Source organism: Mesoplodon mirus, assembly GCF_964341445.2.
Source record: "Mesoplodon mirus genome assembly, chromosome: 13".
Taxonomy (NCBI): domain Eukaryota; kingdom Metazoa; phylum Chordata; class Mammalia; order Artiodactyla; family Ziphiidae; genus Mesoplodon; species Mesoplodon mirus.
This window is the reverse complement of record NC_138989.1, coordinates 76,679,610-76,697,734: the sequence shown is the minus strand read 5'-3', so window position 1 is coordinate 76,697,734 and position 18,125 is coordinate 76,679,610. Positions and strand designations below refer to the sequence as shown.

The 18,125-nt window shown below is 44.0% G+C and overlaps 1 protein-coding gene across 3 annotated transcripts in view; it reads right to left on the bottom strand.

Moving 5' to 3' along the window:
- TNFRSF11A (TNF receptor superfamily member 11a) overlaps window positions 1–18,125 on the bottom strand; it is a 57,290-nt gene that overhangs the window by 14,821 nt on the left and 24,344 nt on the right. The window contains exons 3-9 of one of the 3 annotated variants that reach the window (XM_082641544.1): window positions 16,542–16,667; window positions 12,643–12,786; window positions 9,699–9,792; window positions 8,463–8,554; window positions 6,659–6,772; window positions 3,490–3,542; window positions 473–1,232 (exon numbers count right to left, since the gene is read on the bottom strand). In XM_082641544.1, the coding sequence (XP_082497670.1) occupies window positions 473–1,232; window positions 3,490–3,542; window positions 6,659–6,772; window positions 8,463–8,554; window positions 9,699–9,792; window positions 12,643–12,786; window positions 16,542–16,667 (1,383 nt within the window). The remainder of the gene's footprint in view (window positions 1–472; window positions 1,233–3,489; window positions 3,543–6,658; window positions 6,773–8,462; window positions 8,555–9,698; window positions 9,793–12,642; window positions 12,787–16,541; window positions 16,668–18,125) is intronic. The other 2 variants (XM_082641545.1, XM_082641546.1) reach the window with 2 other exon arrangements.

Below are 18,125 nucleotides of genomic sequence, written 5' to 3'. Positions count from 1 at the left end.
AATATTAATTAATCAACGATTAACTAAACAATTTTGTTTGTCATCCTGAAACTTATAAGAGCTTTTTTAGGGGGCAATTTGAGGCCTAGGTCGCTTTAAAGAAAAAACCCAAACCCAGAAATCTGAGGGAATGCCTTGACTTCAGCCAGTCTTGTGGTCAATGTTGGCATTGTCTTCAGGGGTCAATGCTGGGATTTGAGGTCTAATCCCATTGTGAGAAGCCTGAATGCAAAAGGGCAAGGGGCACGTATAAACCAAGAGAGAGAGCCCCAGGGGTACAATCCACAAAGCCAACATGTGGACTGACTCAAAACCCAGCCTGTAAAGAGGCTTATCAGGAGAAAATGCTCGAGCTGAACTTTTCCCATGTTAGCGTCCCTCTTTCCAGAACGGCATGTGACACTTGTCCCCAGATACTGCACAGAGACCAGGCCTTTTTGCTCAGAAGGGAGAAACCAGCAGAGTCACTTACCTGACGCAGGTGGCTGGTCACTGGAAGGGCCTCCAGAGCCAGGACCTCCCCTCGTGGAGCTGGGAAGCCGTGCGTCAGCCCCATCCATGGGCTGGCCTCCCGCCTCTGCCCCATGAGCTGCTTCGGGAGGAAGGCCCATGCCATAGGCGCTCTGGGGCAAGGGTCCACTTTGGGGGCAACCCATCAGGGGTTCCCGGTCCTCCCCAGCAGGGTTCCTGCAGCCTGCACAGCCATCTGCAGAGCTGGAGCTGGCTGCCCAGTGGGGGCAATTGCCACCTTCCACTTCTCTTTGCAAGTACTTTTCGGAGGACATGGGAATCCAGTCAGTCCTGCACAGAGGCTCAGCGAAGGGGCAGCTTTCGGAATCCACCAAGCTCTCTGTTCCAGTGAAGCACTGGCTTAGACTGTCATTCTCTCCCACCTCCAGGGGTTCAGGGAAAGGCGGTGTGGATGTGCTTCCAGGCTGAGTGAGGAACAATATAGAGTCTGGGGTCCGGGGGGGCCTGTCCACGTATTCGTCTTCCGTGGGAATCTGCCTAAAGGGGTCCCCCTCAGTCTCGCTGACCAGGGTGAGCATCCCGGCATCTTCTCCCGGCACACAGGGACCGCCACCTGCACACGCACCTCCACTGTCAGGACAGCACATATCTTCAGAAAACATCTTCTGTTCCAGAGTCAGCAGTAAGACACCCTCACAGATTTCACGCTGACTAGGGGCTTCCACACGAGTGCAGCTAAGATTGCTGCCTGAGGACTCCTGCTGATTTAAATTCAGAAGGCAGAGCATTAATCCAGCGATGTTAGAACATGGGTCTGCTAAACGCGGCTGAAAATGGTGTTTATAGTAATTATTTCCACCATAACAAGCACAGATGGAATACTCACTGTGTCGCTTTATTTGGGTTATTTAAGATTAGGGGGTGGGGAGAACCCTCAGATAGAGTACAACGAGCATCAGATGAATCTAACTGCATTTCCAGTGGGATAGCATGTTTACACTGAAGCAAGGGGGAGAGCTGGCCCAAATAACTTTAGAACACAGGATTTTGTCTATACCCTCAATCTAAATTTTTTAAAAACCCTGTAAACAAATATTGAACTCTGGTTAGTAGCTTTGCTTTTTGCTGTGGTATGGCTTAGTGACTCTGAAACTACTTTCTGTGTATTCTGGAATTGAGTAAATATACTGAGAATAATAGGAGCTGGGTTTCTTACTGTTGGAGAAGGGAAGATTCAAATACAGCTAAAGAAAGACTACAATAAATCCTGTAGTGTTGGTACCAGAATTGGAGAAATCAGTATGAGCTCAAGGTTTAAAATGTATATGTCTTTAGGGACTTCCCTGGTGGCACAGTGGTTAAGAATCCGCCTGCCAATGCAGTGGACACAGGTTTGAGCCCTGGTCCAGGAAGATCCCACGTGCCACGGAGCAACTAAGCCCATGCGCCACAACTACTGAGGTCGCAAACCACAACTACTGAAGCCCGCGTGCCTAGAGCCCGTGCTCCGCAACAAGAGAAGCCCCCACTCGCCGCAACTAGAGAAAGCTTGCGTGCAGCAACGAAGACCCAACACAGCCAAAAATAAATAAATAAATTTTTAAAAAGTATATATCTTTATACCTAAGAACCTAGACCTAAAGGATATAATGGAATAATTAATGAAATTTTAAGATCAAATGTAAATTATTGATATATAATAGTATTGTACCACTACTAAATTTTTTGATTTTGATAAAGGTACTATGGTTATATAAGAGAATGTCCTTGTTCTTAAGAAATTCACATGAGTATTTAAGGGTAGAGGAACATGATGTCTGCCACACACTCTAAAATGGTTCAAGAGGGCTTCCCTGGTAGCACATTGGTTAAGAATCCACCTGCCAATGCAGGGGACACAGGTTCGAGCCCTGGTCCGGGAAGATCCCACATGCTGGGGAGCAAGTAAGTCCATGCGCCACAGCTTCTGAGACTGTGCTCTAGAGCCCGTGAGCCACAGCTACTGAAGCCCGCACACCTAGAGCCCATGCTCCACAACAAGAGAATCCACCGCAATGAGAAGGCCGCGCACCTCAACGAAGAGTAGCCGCAACTAGAGAAAGCCGCACACAGCAACAAAGACCCAACGCAGCCAAAAAATAAATTAATTAAAAAAAATGGTTCAAGAGAAAAAATATACATATGCATATACAAACGTACAGATAGCAAATAATAAAGCAATGTGAAAATATAAACAATCGGTGGATCTGAGTATAGGGCAGGTGGAAGTTTTTTGTACTATCTCACTGCTTTCCTACAATTTTGAAGTTGTACCAAAATTAAAAGCCACCAAAACAACTACAGAGACCAGGAATGTGACTGCTCTTCCCTCCTAGGAGTCTGTCCTGGGCAATAGAGGTAGGCACTAAAATAATAATATAAATAATACATGGGCAGAGAGATGACAGAAATGGAATGAAATACAAAGAAAACAGCATTTAGGATGAGCACTGACTTGGGCTTTGGGTTACTCTGTGGGGATCAATCCTGGGATTTGAGGTTCCATCTCTCTCAAGGAAGTACCCATTCACAATGTGACTCAATATTTGACTAATAATAGTTATATCAGCCAATTTTTTTTTTTTTTGGCCTCGTGCACTCGGCTTTGTGGGATCTTAGTTCCCCGACCAGGGATGGAACCCAGGCCCTGACAGTGAAAGCGCCGAGTCCTAACCACTGGACCATCAGGGAATTCCCCCAAACTGTTAACAGTACTTAAAGGAGGCACTTAAGGGCTTCCCTGGTGGTTCAGTGGTTGAGAGTCTGCCTGCCGATGCAGGGGACACGGGTTCATGCCCCAGTCCGGGAGGATCCCACATGCTGCGGAGCGGCTGGGCCCGTGAGCCACGGCCACTGAGCCTGTGCGTCCGGAGCCTGTGCTCCGCAACGGGAGAAGCCACAACAGTGAAAGGTCCGCGTACTGCAAAAAAAAAAAAAAAAAAAAAAAAAAAAGGAGGCACTTAAGACTTTTAAATTTACCTTATTTCCACTTAGGCGGCCGCAAGCTTCATTGACCCAGTGCCACAAATTAGCTAGAAAAACAAAGTAAGGATAAGCGCTTCATATTATTATTTCCTATTTCTAATTCAGTATTATTGACCACTATGTCAGATCAATATTGTCTTTAAACAAAATCGTCTGCAAATCTGAGAGTGAAACATTTAAAAGAAAATCAACCAATTCAAAGACTATGAAGGCATCTTCCTCCTCCTATCAAAAACAGAACTTTTTGATCTATGTAAAGCCAAATATGATGCCCTAATGTTCCACTGAATACCTTCAGGCACATTTGAGGGCTGTCAGAGCTGCTGTTTTGACTATAGACATTCTCATGCCCTTAGCAATTTTTCTTTGACTATTAGGGACCCTGTTAGGTATTGGAGGGGAACAAAGGTGACGTGGGTCTAGGGGACTTAGCACATATATATGTATGATAAAAGTAAAGTGCATGCCAGAAGGCTGTGTCAGGCCCCACTGAATTCCAGCGGGCCCCGAATCCTTCTCCCCTACACCCTGCTGCTTCTCAGAAGGAAGAAGAGTATGTTCTGTGGCATGTACAAAGTATATGTTCCTTAACTTTTAAAAATAGAACTGATAAAACTTAAAAGGTCAAATCTATGAATTAAAAAAATCTATGAATGTATGTAATACAAATATAAAATTTTATCCCACCTCCACTGAATATTTGATGTTGAATTCACTATAAAGACTAAAGCTAAGAGGTTGTCCATTTTCCACTGGAAGATAATGACATCATCATAATAGGTAATGATACCTCTTACGTGACCTTGCCTGGTCGATTTAACCTCTCTGAGCCTCAGTTTCCACATCATAAAACGGGGGAAATAATAATGCCTCCCTCTCAGTGCCGTCATGGAGACTTAGGACACGTAAAATATGTAGAGCAGTGTTGGCACATGATAAATATTTAATATGTCAGTTACGACTATCCTCATCATTATTATTTGTGCTTATTTTCTATCACTTTAAAATTAAATAAAAATAAAGATACTCCAAATAAAAGGAAAGTTGCAGCCCTTTCCTTTTAGGGATCAGGAATAGACAATTACAGATGATACTAAAAATAACATTTGTACACAGAGGTGGTAATTACTCAAAACTACTATGACAATCTCTCTCCTGGTTGATTGCAAAAGCCCTCCTTACTGGTGGGTCTGCATCCACGCTTTCTGCACCCCCAAATTTGTTTTAATTACTAAAATAGCCAAATACAAAAACTACAGGGTTGTTCTGCCTCTCTCTGCTCAGGATGGGAGCACACTTCTTAGCAGTTTCATGTCACACTGGTTCTGACTTTCTGCTCCAGCTGCGCTAACCTTCCAATCCCCCCAACTTGCTCCGCTCCCCCCAGTCATGCAATTCTCTTTGCATGGAATGCTTTTGATCCTCCTTAGCTCCCCTTGGGCTAGTTCATTCCAACTTGTCTTTCAGATCTCAGGTCCCCTGCCTCCGCCCTGGGAGGCCCTGGCCGACCCTGAGGCTGGACAGACAACTCTGTCACCCCTGGAGCTCTTGCACCTCCCTTTCCACACTCAGCCTCATTCTATGGGCCAATTCCTGCCTTGCTCACAGAGAAGCTTCTTCCATGAGGGCACTGGCTCTGTGTGTGTTGCTCAGTATTGAGACCCCAGTGTCTGTCCAGTCCCTGGTGGCCAAAAAACATGTGTTGAATGAAGGGATGAAGAGAAAGCTGACAGTCACACATCCCGACTCAGTGATGGGCAGGCCCATTGCCTTTGGCATTGGTAAGATACGGCCAAAAGAGATTATCACAGAGACAAAAACTAAAGAATAAAACACTGGGAGTCTGTTTATCTCATGCAAACATGGCTATATGAGTGAGCAATCCATCAGCATCTCTGAACATGCATTATTCAAATCCCCAGTTCCAATGTTGGGGAGGTGAAGTTGCATTAAATAACAATATTCAATAATGATAGACTTTTTAAACAGTTAATTCCAACTTTTCCTCTTCAAATACTCTCTGCTTAACACTGGCATCGTCAGTCACCATCTTCCCTCTTTAAGCTTTTGATTGCCCAGTGTTACATTAGGCGATGGAACGTTAATGGAAATAGTAAGATATGCAGGATTTCATCAAGTCTATGGGTGTGACTGTGAGAGAACTGATGGAATCACAGCAAAGCAAAGGTGGACAAAACAAGTGAGCAACTGAAAATGCGAAAGGATGGTGAGACCACAGGTGCTTCAAAAGACAATGATGTGGGGCTTCCCTGGAGGCGCAGTGGTTGAGAGTCCGCCTGCCGACACAGGGGACATGGGTTCGTGCCCCGGTCCGGGAAGATCCCACATGCCGCAGAGCGGCTGGGCCCATGAGCCATGGCCGCTGAGCCTGCGTGTCCGGAGCCTGTGCTCCACAACGGGAGAGGCCACAACAGTGAGAGGCCCGCGTACCACAAAAAATAATAATAAAATAAAATAAAATAATAATAAATAAATAAAAGACAATGATGTGCGCTAAGCTTAGGAAATGTAGTGAAGCCTTGAACAGTTTCTTTAAAATTATACTTTGTAGCTTTGTAGTATAAAAGTCAAACAGGATGTGATGTTAAAAGACACTATCAAACAATTTTTTTTGTGTGGAAAAACTATTCCCAATAAACAAGACGACACTTGATTATTCATTCTAAGAATGAGCACCTGCATTTTACTGAATATAAGACCACTTATTTTCAGAATTTTAAATGCACCTATCAGGGGAACACCCCAGTCAAAACTTTCCATCTGTCATATACCTGAACATTTTGTCTCTGTTTTAATTAAGTAATTAATTAAATTTAAGTCATTAAAAATGTTTGTATTCTAGGATAAATGCAACCTCTGTATATCTGACACTATATAATCTATACAACAGTCATTGGTTTCCTGCACCTAGAATATTTTTGTTTGCATATACATAAACAGGCACAATGGATTTTCGTTCGTTTGTTCGTTTGTGTTTGTTTTGCCAGAGAACAATGAATTAGGTATAAAGCGTGTGTCACCTTAGTTTAAACAGATCACCAGAGGCAGTCAGAGGGCAATATACGCCTCTTCAAAGCATACACCTAGAAATGTATCTACTGGCTTTAAGATTCATTTTCAAAACCCCCCATAGACACAGTACCTGTTAGTGCTTTCCCTTTTTTCCTATAGTAAACACCAAAGATGAGAGCAGCAACTAATGCCACAGATATGAAGAGAAGCAGAATAATTAAACTGGGCAAGTATATCTGGGGTTCTGTGTTGGAAGAAAATGAGAAAAACGGCATTAAAGATTGTTTATTTTTACTTTCTCCATTTAAAAACATAACCCTTTCAATCAAACCCCAGAATCAAGGGTGTTGGTGTGGAATAAAAGCAATAGGAAGGTCCCCGGCCCTGACCGTAGGTTTGTCAGGGAGACCTCCCATTCAGAAGGGTGAAATCGACAATGCAGCCCCGTCCTGCCGGCTGCCATAGCTCTGAGGGGCCAGCCCAGGACCATATTTCAATGCTTCTACTTTAGAACAACTCTAATAGGGATGCCCACACCATCCATCATCTTTGTTTACCAACAGAACACTTCATTCTCTCTAGGTGGATGGGCTCTGGAGGCAAAAGGAAGTCCCTTATCAAATCTCTTTCCAAATAACAACATGGCACCAGGGCTTTGCTGGTCATGAGAATGGAACCACAGCCATCCTGCAAAGTGTTTCAGGTACTTCATCTACAACACAATGAGGACTCAACCATTTTTTTCATCCCCCCTTGATCACTTAAATGCTAGTACCTTTATATTATAAGCTCTTGGTTTACATGACCTGGTTTCCAGACTCTTGCTTTTCCTCGCCTTGTCTTTTTTTTTTTTTGGCTGCATTGCTGCTGCACGCGGGCTTTCTCTAGTTGTGGCGAGCAGGGGCTACTCTTCGTTGCGGTGTGTGGGTTTCTCATTGCCGTGGCTTCTCTTGTTGCAGAGCTTGGGCTCTAGGCGCACAGGCTTCAGTAGTTGTGGCACATGGGCTCAGTAGCTGTGGCTCACAGGCTCTAGAGTGCAGGCTCAGTAGTTGTGGCACATGGGCTTAGCTGCTCCGTGGCATGTGGGATCTTCCCGGACCAGGGCTTGAACCCGTGTCCCCTGCACTGGCAGGAGGATTCTCAACCACTGCGCCACCAGGGAAGCCCTCTCCTTCTGTCTTTTTTTAAGACAATGTTTTATTCCCTCAGTTATTTTGAATGTTCTCTTAATGATCTTTTTAAAATGCTGCTCTGACTGTGCAATTCCCTATCCAGAATGCTTTGGTGTTCTCCTGTTTGCCAAAATGTCAAAGCTGAGGCCTTGATTTTCTTAGTCCATGTTCATCAACCCCATCGCTCTGTGGCCTAGGTTCTCTTGCCTCATTAGAAAGGTTTTCTTGCCACGTATGCCTCCTCCTGTGCTGTGATACCTGGACCCACCTTCACAGCATCTCGCTAACCTGGGTAAGCAGCTTCCGCCATTAACTGTCAACTTTCTGTCAATCATTGAAACTGTACTTGAGATTGATTTGATCTACAGGATGTTCCAGAAATAATAACTATCTTCTAACAAGTTGCTAACTCTGGCTGGTGACCAAAATCTCCCATAGGTACCCTACTGTGACCACTGTGACCACCACCATCCTATCACATTTGGGCATTTTAATTTATGTTTGCACCTCAGTTTTCTTTCTTTTTTTGGCACATACGAATAAATTACTAGTTATCCATTCCACAGTAGAAAATTATCAAATAAACAACATATCTGGAATTAAAATACTAATAAAAATGAAATACTGAGCTGACCATGGATAGGACGAGATGAAAAGGGAGAAATGGACGCCTCTGGATATAGCATGTAATTCAGGAGAAATCTAGAAGAGCTGACTAGACTGGGGCACATCTACTCAACCAACCTGCTCTATTCAACATACCATTTGGTGGTTTTGTAGGTGGAAGAGAACTACAAACCACATCTGATTTATCGGTCCCGTGAAGTGCTTCTGTCTCTCCAAGAATGGTACAGCTGTGAGGGGAAAGGTAGGTAAGTGCTTTGGTTTTATATTCTTATTTTTAAAAAAAAAGCTACAAAAGGTTCTATCCCTTTAGATTGCAAGCTCATTCAGGAGAGGAACGAGGTCTTTGTGGATGTTTGAATCGCCTGTGTCTATCCACGCATCATTAAGGTGGAAAGGCAATAGTAGCTACTGCCAGTGTTCTCTAAGAACTACTCTGAGAGCTGGTCCAAAAGAGGAAAGATTGGTGTCTTCAGTGAAGAAGATTCCAAATTCAATTACCATGGCGAAGTGATCAACTTTGGATGAATACCCTTTCGAAGTTGAAAACACAGAAAATCTTTTCAAAATAAAACTTGGATAAGTGGATGAGAAAATAATATTTAACGAGAATTAATTTATTGGGAACTAAAAGAATCATGACATTGATTATGAGTATTCAACAACAAGCATGCCATGAAAGGACTCAGGAATTTCACTCTAGATATACTCACATAAGTGTGAGATAGTATATAGAAAAGATGATTCATTGCAAACTTATTTACTACTCCAAAAGCCTGCAAACCACTTAAATGACTATCAATAGAGAGCTTATTAAATAAATTATGGTACATCTCTAGGATGACATACTATGTAGCTATAAAAAGCCGCAAAGATCTAAGTGAACTAATATGGAATGAGCTTCCTTCAGGATATATTATGCGGAAAAAAAGACCCCAAGTGTGTAAACATTTATTTAAACAGGAGGCTTCTATTTACACATATACCACACACACACACATCTTTGTACAAGTAAACCAGTGATGCCGGGAAGCTGGGAAAAGTGGGACTGGTGAGTGACAATAAGCATCCTAAGTAATTTGCAACTAAATAAGGTTAGAAAAAAGGGAAAAAGCAGCTGCAACTATAAGTCAAAGCTTCAGTCAAACTGAATCTGACAAGCAATACACAACTCCTGTCACACATCCGGGTGAAGACCGGCTGCACTGGTTTATGTCCCTCACGCCCAATTGACAGACTTTTTCTGCTGTGAACCTGGCTTCCAGAGGAAGCCTCACCAAACGGAATCAGTCTGTTTTCAAAACAGATGAGACAGCGGAGGCTGAGTTGGGTTTACAATCAACAAACCCTCTGGGTTCCTTCGTGGTCACTTACTTGGTCCAGGGTTTGCATTTTTCTGTGGAGGAAGAGGCGTCGGAGAAGTAGCCTGCGAGGCAAGGCTCGCACACTGTGTCCTTGTTGAGCTGCACTGTCAAAAAGACCAACGGACAGAAGGACACAAGACAAACGAGGACACTTAGAGATCGGCCAGGAGGATGGTCCCGAGGGACCAGAGATCAGAAGCGCCCCGCCTGCCTCTTGCCTCCCCATTCCTGCCCTCACCACCTGCGGCCGGTGGCTGAAGTCCTCACAGACTTCAGCGGGCCCGAGACCCCACAGCAGGTGACAGCACTGTGTCCAGAGGGGAACTGGCTCACTGTCAGGGCGCCAACGCCAGATCTGAATTAGATCCAGCTCTCTGGTCCGGACCCTCTGCCGGTCAGCGCCACCGTCCTGGTCACCGATCCTTTGTTTCCTGGCCAGGGAGCCTGCTATCTGTTTTGTTTTAATCAAGCACCTGTCTGTTCTCCCCTGTCTCCCCTTTGGGGCTTACACCAGGCTTTGGGTACAGAGAATGGCAGCCCATTTACCGCTTTTAAAGGAAACTTCTTGTCTTGACCCTTTCTGATCAATACTCTCACCAGTCTAAGTATCGGCGTGTTGACAAAGTTTTCAAAACAAAGAAAAAAGAAAAAAAGGAACCAACCTACACTATAGGTCTCCTTCCCTTAAACCAAGGGTTGGTAGTAACAGTTTTCTATAAAGAGCCATGCAATAAATATCTTAGGCTTTGCAGGCCTTCTGGTCTCTGCAAATTACTTGTAGTGTGAAAGAAGTCACAGATAATGTGTTAAAAAAAAAATGGATGGGGCTGTGTTCCAATAACATCCTATTTACACACACACAAGTGGTGGAATGGATTGAAAGCAGGAACTGATCCTGGTTAGTGAGCTGTCTTCACCTCTCTCATATTCCACATGAACTACATTATCAAAATAGGAAATGTCTCAGATTTCCTATGTCTATTACCTTTACTGCAATTGACACATGATGACCCTTTGGTAATTCCAGTAAAGAAGGGCATTGGCTACCATGTGATACCATAATAAGCAACTGGTTTGTGCCAAAACCACAAATTACTCTTGAAATTAGTAGCACTTCTGTGGTTTATTTTCATGAATAAAACCCTAAAATAAGGAATTACATTTTCTTTGTCCAAAGTCAAGTGGGAAGTACATTCTTGATTTCTGCAATTGCCTCAGTAAGTAGGGTACCCACCCCTTACTCTAGCAATTTGATTTGCCTTGAAATGATATCAACAAAGGTGCATTTAACATCTAATCACTCGTATTAATTCAAACAGCTTTTAAAAAGATAAACACCCTCTGGAAGAGTAACCCTTAAAAACAAAGCGACTTCCTAAAGGGGCTGCAAGGCACGAAGAGCTCAAAGGGACACGACTTTCATGTCTGCTCTTTGTAACACTGACCTGCTGGGGGCATCCTGCACATTCTCCTTTCTCTTTTTTTCTTTCACAATCACACTCCCACTTTATAAAAGAAGGCACACTTCATACCTTCTCCAAATCCTACCACAATGCCAAGCTTCTGAGATGCCAAACAAAGCAACAAGTCAAAATAGTGGTGATGGAAAAAAGCTCCTGCATTCAGAGCACCTCATTACAGCTTCTGTCTTTCCCTATCTATTAAGGGCAAGGGTGTGACAACAGATATGGGGTACTTGGGATCAGGTTCAGTTGTTCTGAGTTCAAATATACTGCAAGGCAGGGGTAAGATTTTCAGTCATCCACGTCACCCCCTCTACCCTCCACCTCTTGCTGAAGGATGCACCATTTCCAAAGGAGCAACGCAGAGAGGACACTGACCAGAAAAAAAAAAAAAAAAAAAAAAAGCAGAAAGGGACCAGCACCTTTTTTCATGCAGCTAACAAACTTTTGCAAAGGCTCTGGGTCTTGCCTATATCTCAGAACCAGAATTCAGAAGGGAGCAGGCTGTCATAGGGAGATTTATTTTAGTAATTAAAAAATCATCAGACTTCTTCCCACGAGAAAGCCTGTCTGGTTTAATTGAAGGACTGACTGTGTCAGACTCTGTGATGGACATTTTCCTCCATACGAAATGAAACGAATAATATTTTTAATTCTCCCAACCCTGTGTTTTACTTTGATAATTATAATATAGCAAAATATAATATATTCATCTTTTGGACCAACTGTGTATAATAATAACTGTAGTAACAACTCAGTCCAGAAGAAATGTTTTTATGCTTAGAACCCTGAGTCACAAGAAACTTTTAAAAATTAAAATTTCAGATAGGTGCATTTTTTTTCATGTGAAAGAGTATGAAAAGGTGATTAGCATAACTCCCCCGAGCCTAAAACTACATTAGGATAAAACTCTGTGGGGAAGGTGAAATGGATACAAATCAAAGGAGAGAAAAGAACTATATAAAATTTCCAACAGTTAAAGACGATCAGTGCATTTTTAAATGGATGATGATGGCTATTCAGTTGCTATCCCATGTTTTGATTCCGCTGAATATTTTAGAAAGTGTAACTTACTGCTGTTCCAATTCCGTGGAAACTAAGTCCTTAAGCGACTCTTTCAATTTGTAATAAAAATGTTTAGCTGTCTATTTAAAATTTTGGCAGAAGGTGCACGATTTTCAAAATTCTCCTAAGAGGGTGCACATGTTTTTAAAGGAAGTTTGGGGACCCCTGCATGATCCGGTTCCCCCCTTAGTGGGCATGGGAAGGTTCAAAAGGAGGAGCCTTGAGAAGAGCGCGTGGGCCGAGCTCTCACACTCCCCCGGAGGCGCACAACCTGGGGTCCGATCCCAGGGAACCCTCAGCCTCCTCCAGCGCCCCCTGGTCCCGAAGAGTGGATTGACTAAGGGAAGCCGTCTGAGAGGCCGCTTTGGCCTGGGGGTACTTGCACGGATTTGGGAGCGCTGCCAGACGCGGGACCCCGGCTCGTACCCGGGAGCCGGGCGCCGAAGCCGGGCGCGCACTCGGCGTTGCGGCGGCAGCAGCGGCAGTCCTCGCTCCAGTGGTACCCGGCGGTGCAGGCGCAGCGCCGCGGAGCCGTCCGGTTGCCGGGCTCCACGGCCACCAGGGCCTTGCCTGCGGGAGAGAAAGACAGGGCGGCGAGGCAGCGGGAGCAAGGGCGGATACACACCTTCCACCTCGTGCCACTCGCTCTCCAGCACCACCAGCCCCGAACCACCCAGACCCCCCCGGACGCAGCGCACGGATGAATCACTCAGGACGCCGGGATTCAGGAACTCCCAAGTTCCCCCTCACACTTCCTGTGCTGGCACTAAAACATCCCAGAAGGTTTAGTTTTTTGTTTTTTTTTTCTCTCTCTCTCTCTCAATAATTAAGAGTCTTGTGGTTTTTGAAAAGTCAGTTTTCATGTTGGTAGGAAGATTACGGCCTGGGGAGTTTCTGATCATTGACTATTTTGACGAATGCAAAATAGTCGACTTCACAGCTTCTTGAGTTTTAGTAAATTCAAATGTGATCAACATTCTTAACACCAATGCTAGATCAGACCTAGGAGAATTGGGTTTCTGGAGACTGGGGATTCATCTTGGGATCCTGCAGGGCTGCAGGATTATTCAGAGTCCTGAAAACAGGCGTCACTGTGGGATTCGATACGGGCAAAGTAAGGCGGTTGGGCCTGGCGACATACTTGGAAATTAATCTCTCCCCCAAAACTTAGGATAACACGTTCGTTTCTCTTTTCTCACAACACATAGCAAAGCGCTGTCTCCTTATCTCAAACCTCCTGGCCCTTTCCAGTTTTTGTGGAACAGAGGTAAAAGTGAACACAGTCGACCCTCATTATTCACTGGTTCATACTGGCAATTTCGCCTACTGGTTAAAATTTAATCGTAACCCCCAAATCAATAACTCCTGGCGCTTTTGCAGTTATTCTCCAACACATGCAGAACAGCGAAAATTTTGAGTCACCGGCTGGACATGGATGTCCCCAGCCAAGGGCAAATGGGGTGACACTGCCTTCTAGTTTTAGCTCTTACACTGGAAATCAGAGTCCTTTTTGTGGTCTATTTAGTGTCCTATTTTTGGCATTTTTGTGTTTTTTATTGGTGAGTTCACTGTTTAAAATGGCCCCCAAGCATAGGGCTGAAGTGCTGTCGAGTGTTTCTAAGTCTAAGAAGGCCATGATGTGTCTTCTGGAGAAAGTCCATGCATTAGATAAACTTTGCTCAAGGCTGTGTATTGTGAGTTCATTGTTAATGAATCAAAATATTTCTTAAATAAGGTGTCTTTAAACAGAAACACATACAAAATGAGGTTATGTTCACCCACCCAGGAGTGGTGGTTCAGTATTTGCTAGCTCAGTGTTTGTGGTGACTTTATAGAACATAACTACCGTGAATAACAAGAATTACCTGCACGCACACATGCATACATGCAACAACACAATAACATTTATTTAAAACAGACTTCCTACTCCTCCTATACATCCCCATCTCACCTGGATTGTCCAAACAGCCCTTGTACTTTATATTTCTGAATACTTATCAGAGTTTGTTATGGACTGATGTTTGTGTCCTCTCAAAATTCATATGTTGAAATCCTACCCCCCCACACCCGCAGTGTGATGATATTAGGAGGTGGGGCTTTGGGAGGTGATTAGGTCGTGAGGGTGGAGCCCCCATGAATGGGATTAGCGTCCTTAAAATAAGAGACGGCACAAAGCTTGCTTCCGCGCTCTCTCTCTGTTCGCCACCACGTGAGGACACAAGAAAGTGGCTGTCTTGAAACAAGGAATAGGGAATACACCAAGAGCCCTGCCATGCTGGCACCCTTATCCCAGACTTCCAGCCTACAGAACTGTTCTGTATATATATTTGTCGTTTAAGCCACTGAGTCTGTGGTATTCTGTTATAGCAGCCTGAACTGCCTAGGACAGAGTTCCAAGAGAAAACAAAGAAACTAGAAACCTGTTCCCTCCTTCACTGTCTCAAGTTATAACCAGCAGGGAGGGAATGCTTCCTGTTCCCATTCTTTTCAGACCAGAGCTGGGTGAACCTGAGAAGTCTCCACTCCCTCTGTGTTCACTCTCCGAGGCCCAGGTCAGCTCTGAAGCACCAAGACCAATTTGCATAACATGGACATACTGTCTGGAACATACAGACAAGTGTCATTTTCCTTGGAAAATTCGAATTCCAGTATCCCACTCAAAAGTAAGTGCATGTGGACTTCCCTGGTGGCACAGTGGTTAAGAATCCGCCTGCCAATGCAGGGGACATGGGTTCGAGCCCTGGTCCAGGAAGATCCCACGTGCTGGGGAACAACTAAGTTCGTGCGCCACAACTACTGAACCTGTCCTCTAGAGCCCACGAGCCACAACTACTGAAGCCCGCGCACCTAGAGCCCATGCTCCGCAACAAGAGAAGCCACCACAATGAGAAGCCCGCGAACCCCAACGAAGAGTAGCCCCCGCTCACCGCAACTAGAGAAAGCCCGCGTGCAGCAACAAAGACCCAACACAGCCCCCCCCCGCAAAATATATATATATAAGTAAGTGCATGTAAGCCTGTGTGGTTATGAACAATTTTGACATATTTTTAAATATCTTAATGCACTAGGTTTGGGGCTTTAATCAATTTTGGCAGTAGACAGAGTGAATCTTTCTTTCCAAGAGACAGCAATGAGTCAAGCTCATTACTAAGCAGTGGGAAAGAAAAAAGACTTGATCAGATGCTTCTGCTCAATGGAGTTTCCATGTTACCTTCTCTGGACAAAGTCTGCCAGCTATCTCTAACACTTTAGAAAAATTACAATGTTTAGAAAAATGCTTATTTCCTAGTTCTGTCTACTGAAAAAAAAAAAAAAACCTATATACAAGGATCAATCCAGTAGCAATGAGCCTTCCCAGCACCCAGACTGAAGTTGCTAAATAAGATGTTCTGCTGAAAGCAATGAGAAATCCTTGGAGAAATGGCTGATTCCAGCTTTAGGGCAGGAAACGTCCAAGATGAGGCTGGGAGCAAGAGAGCTCAGAAGGACACCGGGGGCCACATTGAAAGACTTGGGGGCCACCTGGGAGAGGTGAGATAATCCAAGCACCAGTAAAACTAGTAACCGCAATAGATTAAAACACCTCAAATACATAAATGCATGAGTTCATAATTTTCATACAAATCCTTTGGAGACAACTTGGTGATCGAGTCATTATTTTGAAAAGTGGTAAATAAAGTTACAAGCATTCATTCTGCCTTTCCTGTATATACTGTACTTCAGGGTAACAACCCGTTGATGAGGGAAGTTTCTCTTTAGAAAGCATTCCAGCCAATAAAGGAAGATGGCGTGATGGAATTAGAACATCACCTTTCTGCAGCCCCTAATGAAAGTGGATCTAGGCCATGATCATCAACAGCTGCTAATATCACCCAAAAGAGAGAGAGGCAGCTACTCTGAGTACTGACATCACCACATTATGCTCACCTTTGAAGGAGTTTTGTCAAAAACAAAGAAGAAAAACCCAGATTCTGATCAGGCTTCTAGATCTAATAAGCCCTTTACAGGAAATATCGGAGATATAAATATTCATATATATATATATATATATATATATATATATGAATCACTTTGCTGTATAGCTGTATAGCTGAAACTAACACAATACTGTAAATCAGCTATACTTCAATAAAAACAAAACAAAACAAAACTATTCCAGAACAGAAGTTCTACATGAAGAATTTTAACACAATCCTTCTGGGATGCGAAGCACATCTTTCTGGGGGTCTGTGGTCAAAACTTCTTCCCATGGCCCCTAAAAGAGACAGTATTGCTGTATCTAAAAATATCATTTATCCACACAGCCCCCGACATGACTGACTCACCTGTATCACAAACTTTATGCAGCAAGCATTTATCTTCTTCATTCCAGGTGTCCAGGTATTCATCCGGGCCACAGGGCAGACAGATGCTTTCAGAGGTAGCAGAGCATTTGGAAGACAAGTACTTTCCTTAAATTAGAAGGGGAAACATGCACCAATCAAAAATACTTCCTCCCACAAAAGCCAACAAATCAACAAAAATGCACCAATCTGGGAATTCCCTGGTGGTCCAGTGGTAAGGACTCCATGCTTTCACTGCTGTGGGCCCAGGCTCAATCCCTGGTCAGGGAACTAAGATCCTGCAAGCCATGGGGTGTGGCCAAAAAAACCAACCAAACAAAAAACAAGCACCAATCTACTGGACCCCTTACATGACCATTATCCCAGGACATCCCCCAAAGGTAGACTGATACATGAGATACGACCACATCTCACAGCGACGGCTCCTCAGGCCTCCCGGCTGGCTCAGATAACCTCTCCTGGGTTTGCTGTGCCTGTGTTCACGGCAGTCTTTTAGATCTTCTAAGTAAAAGATCACCCTTTCCACCCCAAACCTCTGCTGACTAAGGAAAAGAACTATGGTTTTCAAGCTGGTGCCTGCAGGACTTGAGGGGTTCCCTGGGGGCTAAGCAAGAGGAACTTCCTCTCCCCTCTCCCCTCCCGTCTTCAAAACCCCTCTACTGTCAACCTGGATAGTTAACTTCTTTTGTCCCAAGTACACTGTGGGCTCACCGTTAACTGAGTTTGATCAGAGAGTAATACACACACACACGCATGCATGAAAATCACTGGATCTTCATTCTACGAACCCCCAAAATATCTGTGGCTGAAATATCTAAAGGATCTTGTTATAAGGTAAGCACCTTTTCCTCAAAGCTCTCCTCCTCTCCCCAGAAGAGTGAGTGAGTGAGGACCCTCTGGACTTGGGGCTTCACTGAGGCCATAGAAACACCTGGTCACCTTCTGGCAGAACAACTTTGGGGAAGTGGTGACCAGTCCACCTTCTACCCTCAGCAGGTATTGTGAGGAGGAGTTATAACAGGGTTTTGGCAATTTTTAGCAGTGATTCTAGGATAGATTACCACCCTCATCCTCCGCTAATTTCTGTGAAAATAATACCTTTTTTTTTTTTTTGGCCACACCGCATGGCTTGCAGGATCTTAGTTCTCCCACCAGGAATCAAACCTGGGCCCTTGGCAGTGAAAGTGCCGAGTCCTAACCACTGGACCGCCAGGGAATTTCGCAAAATAATACTTTTAAATAAGAGTTGTATCTCATATTTTGAGAGTTTGAATCACAAACTTCTAAAACAGAGTTTCAGAAACCATCTTGCCTTCTCAAGAAACAGCGTTTGGGAAAGCTGGTACTTAATTCATGTTCCAGCACATACTTAATTCAAATACCAGTTTCTGAAATTGCTCTTGATTTTTAAGTGATTTCATCTACTGAGAGAAAAGTGTTTGTCTTCAGAGTGACAAACACCACTACCTGCCACTGCCTTAAAAAGCCTACCCAATTTCTTTTTTTTTTGGTCTGGCAGGATAGAAATGGTTCCTTAGATTAAAAAAAGAACCCCACCCACTTTTG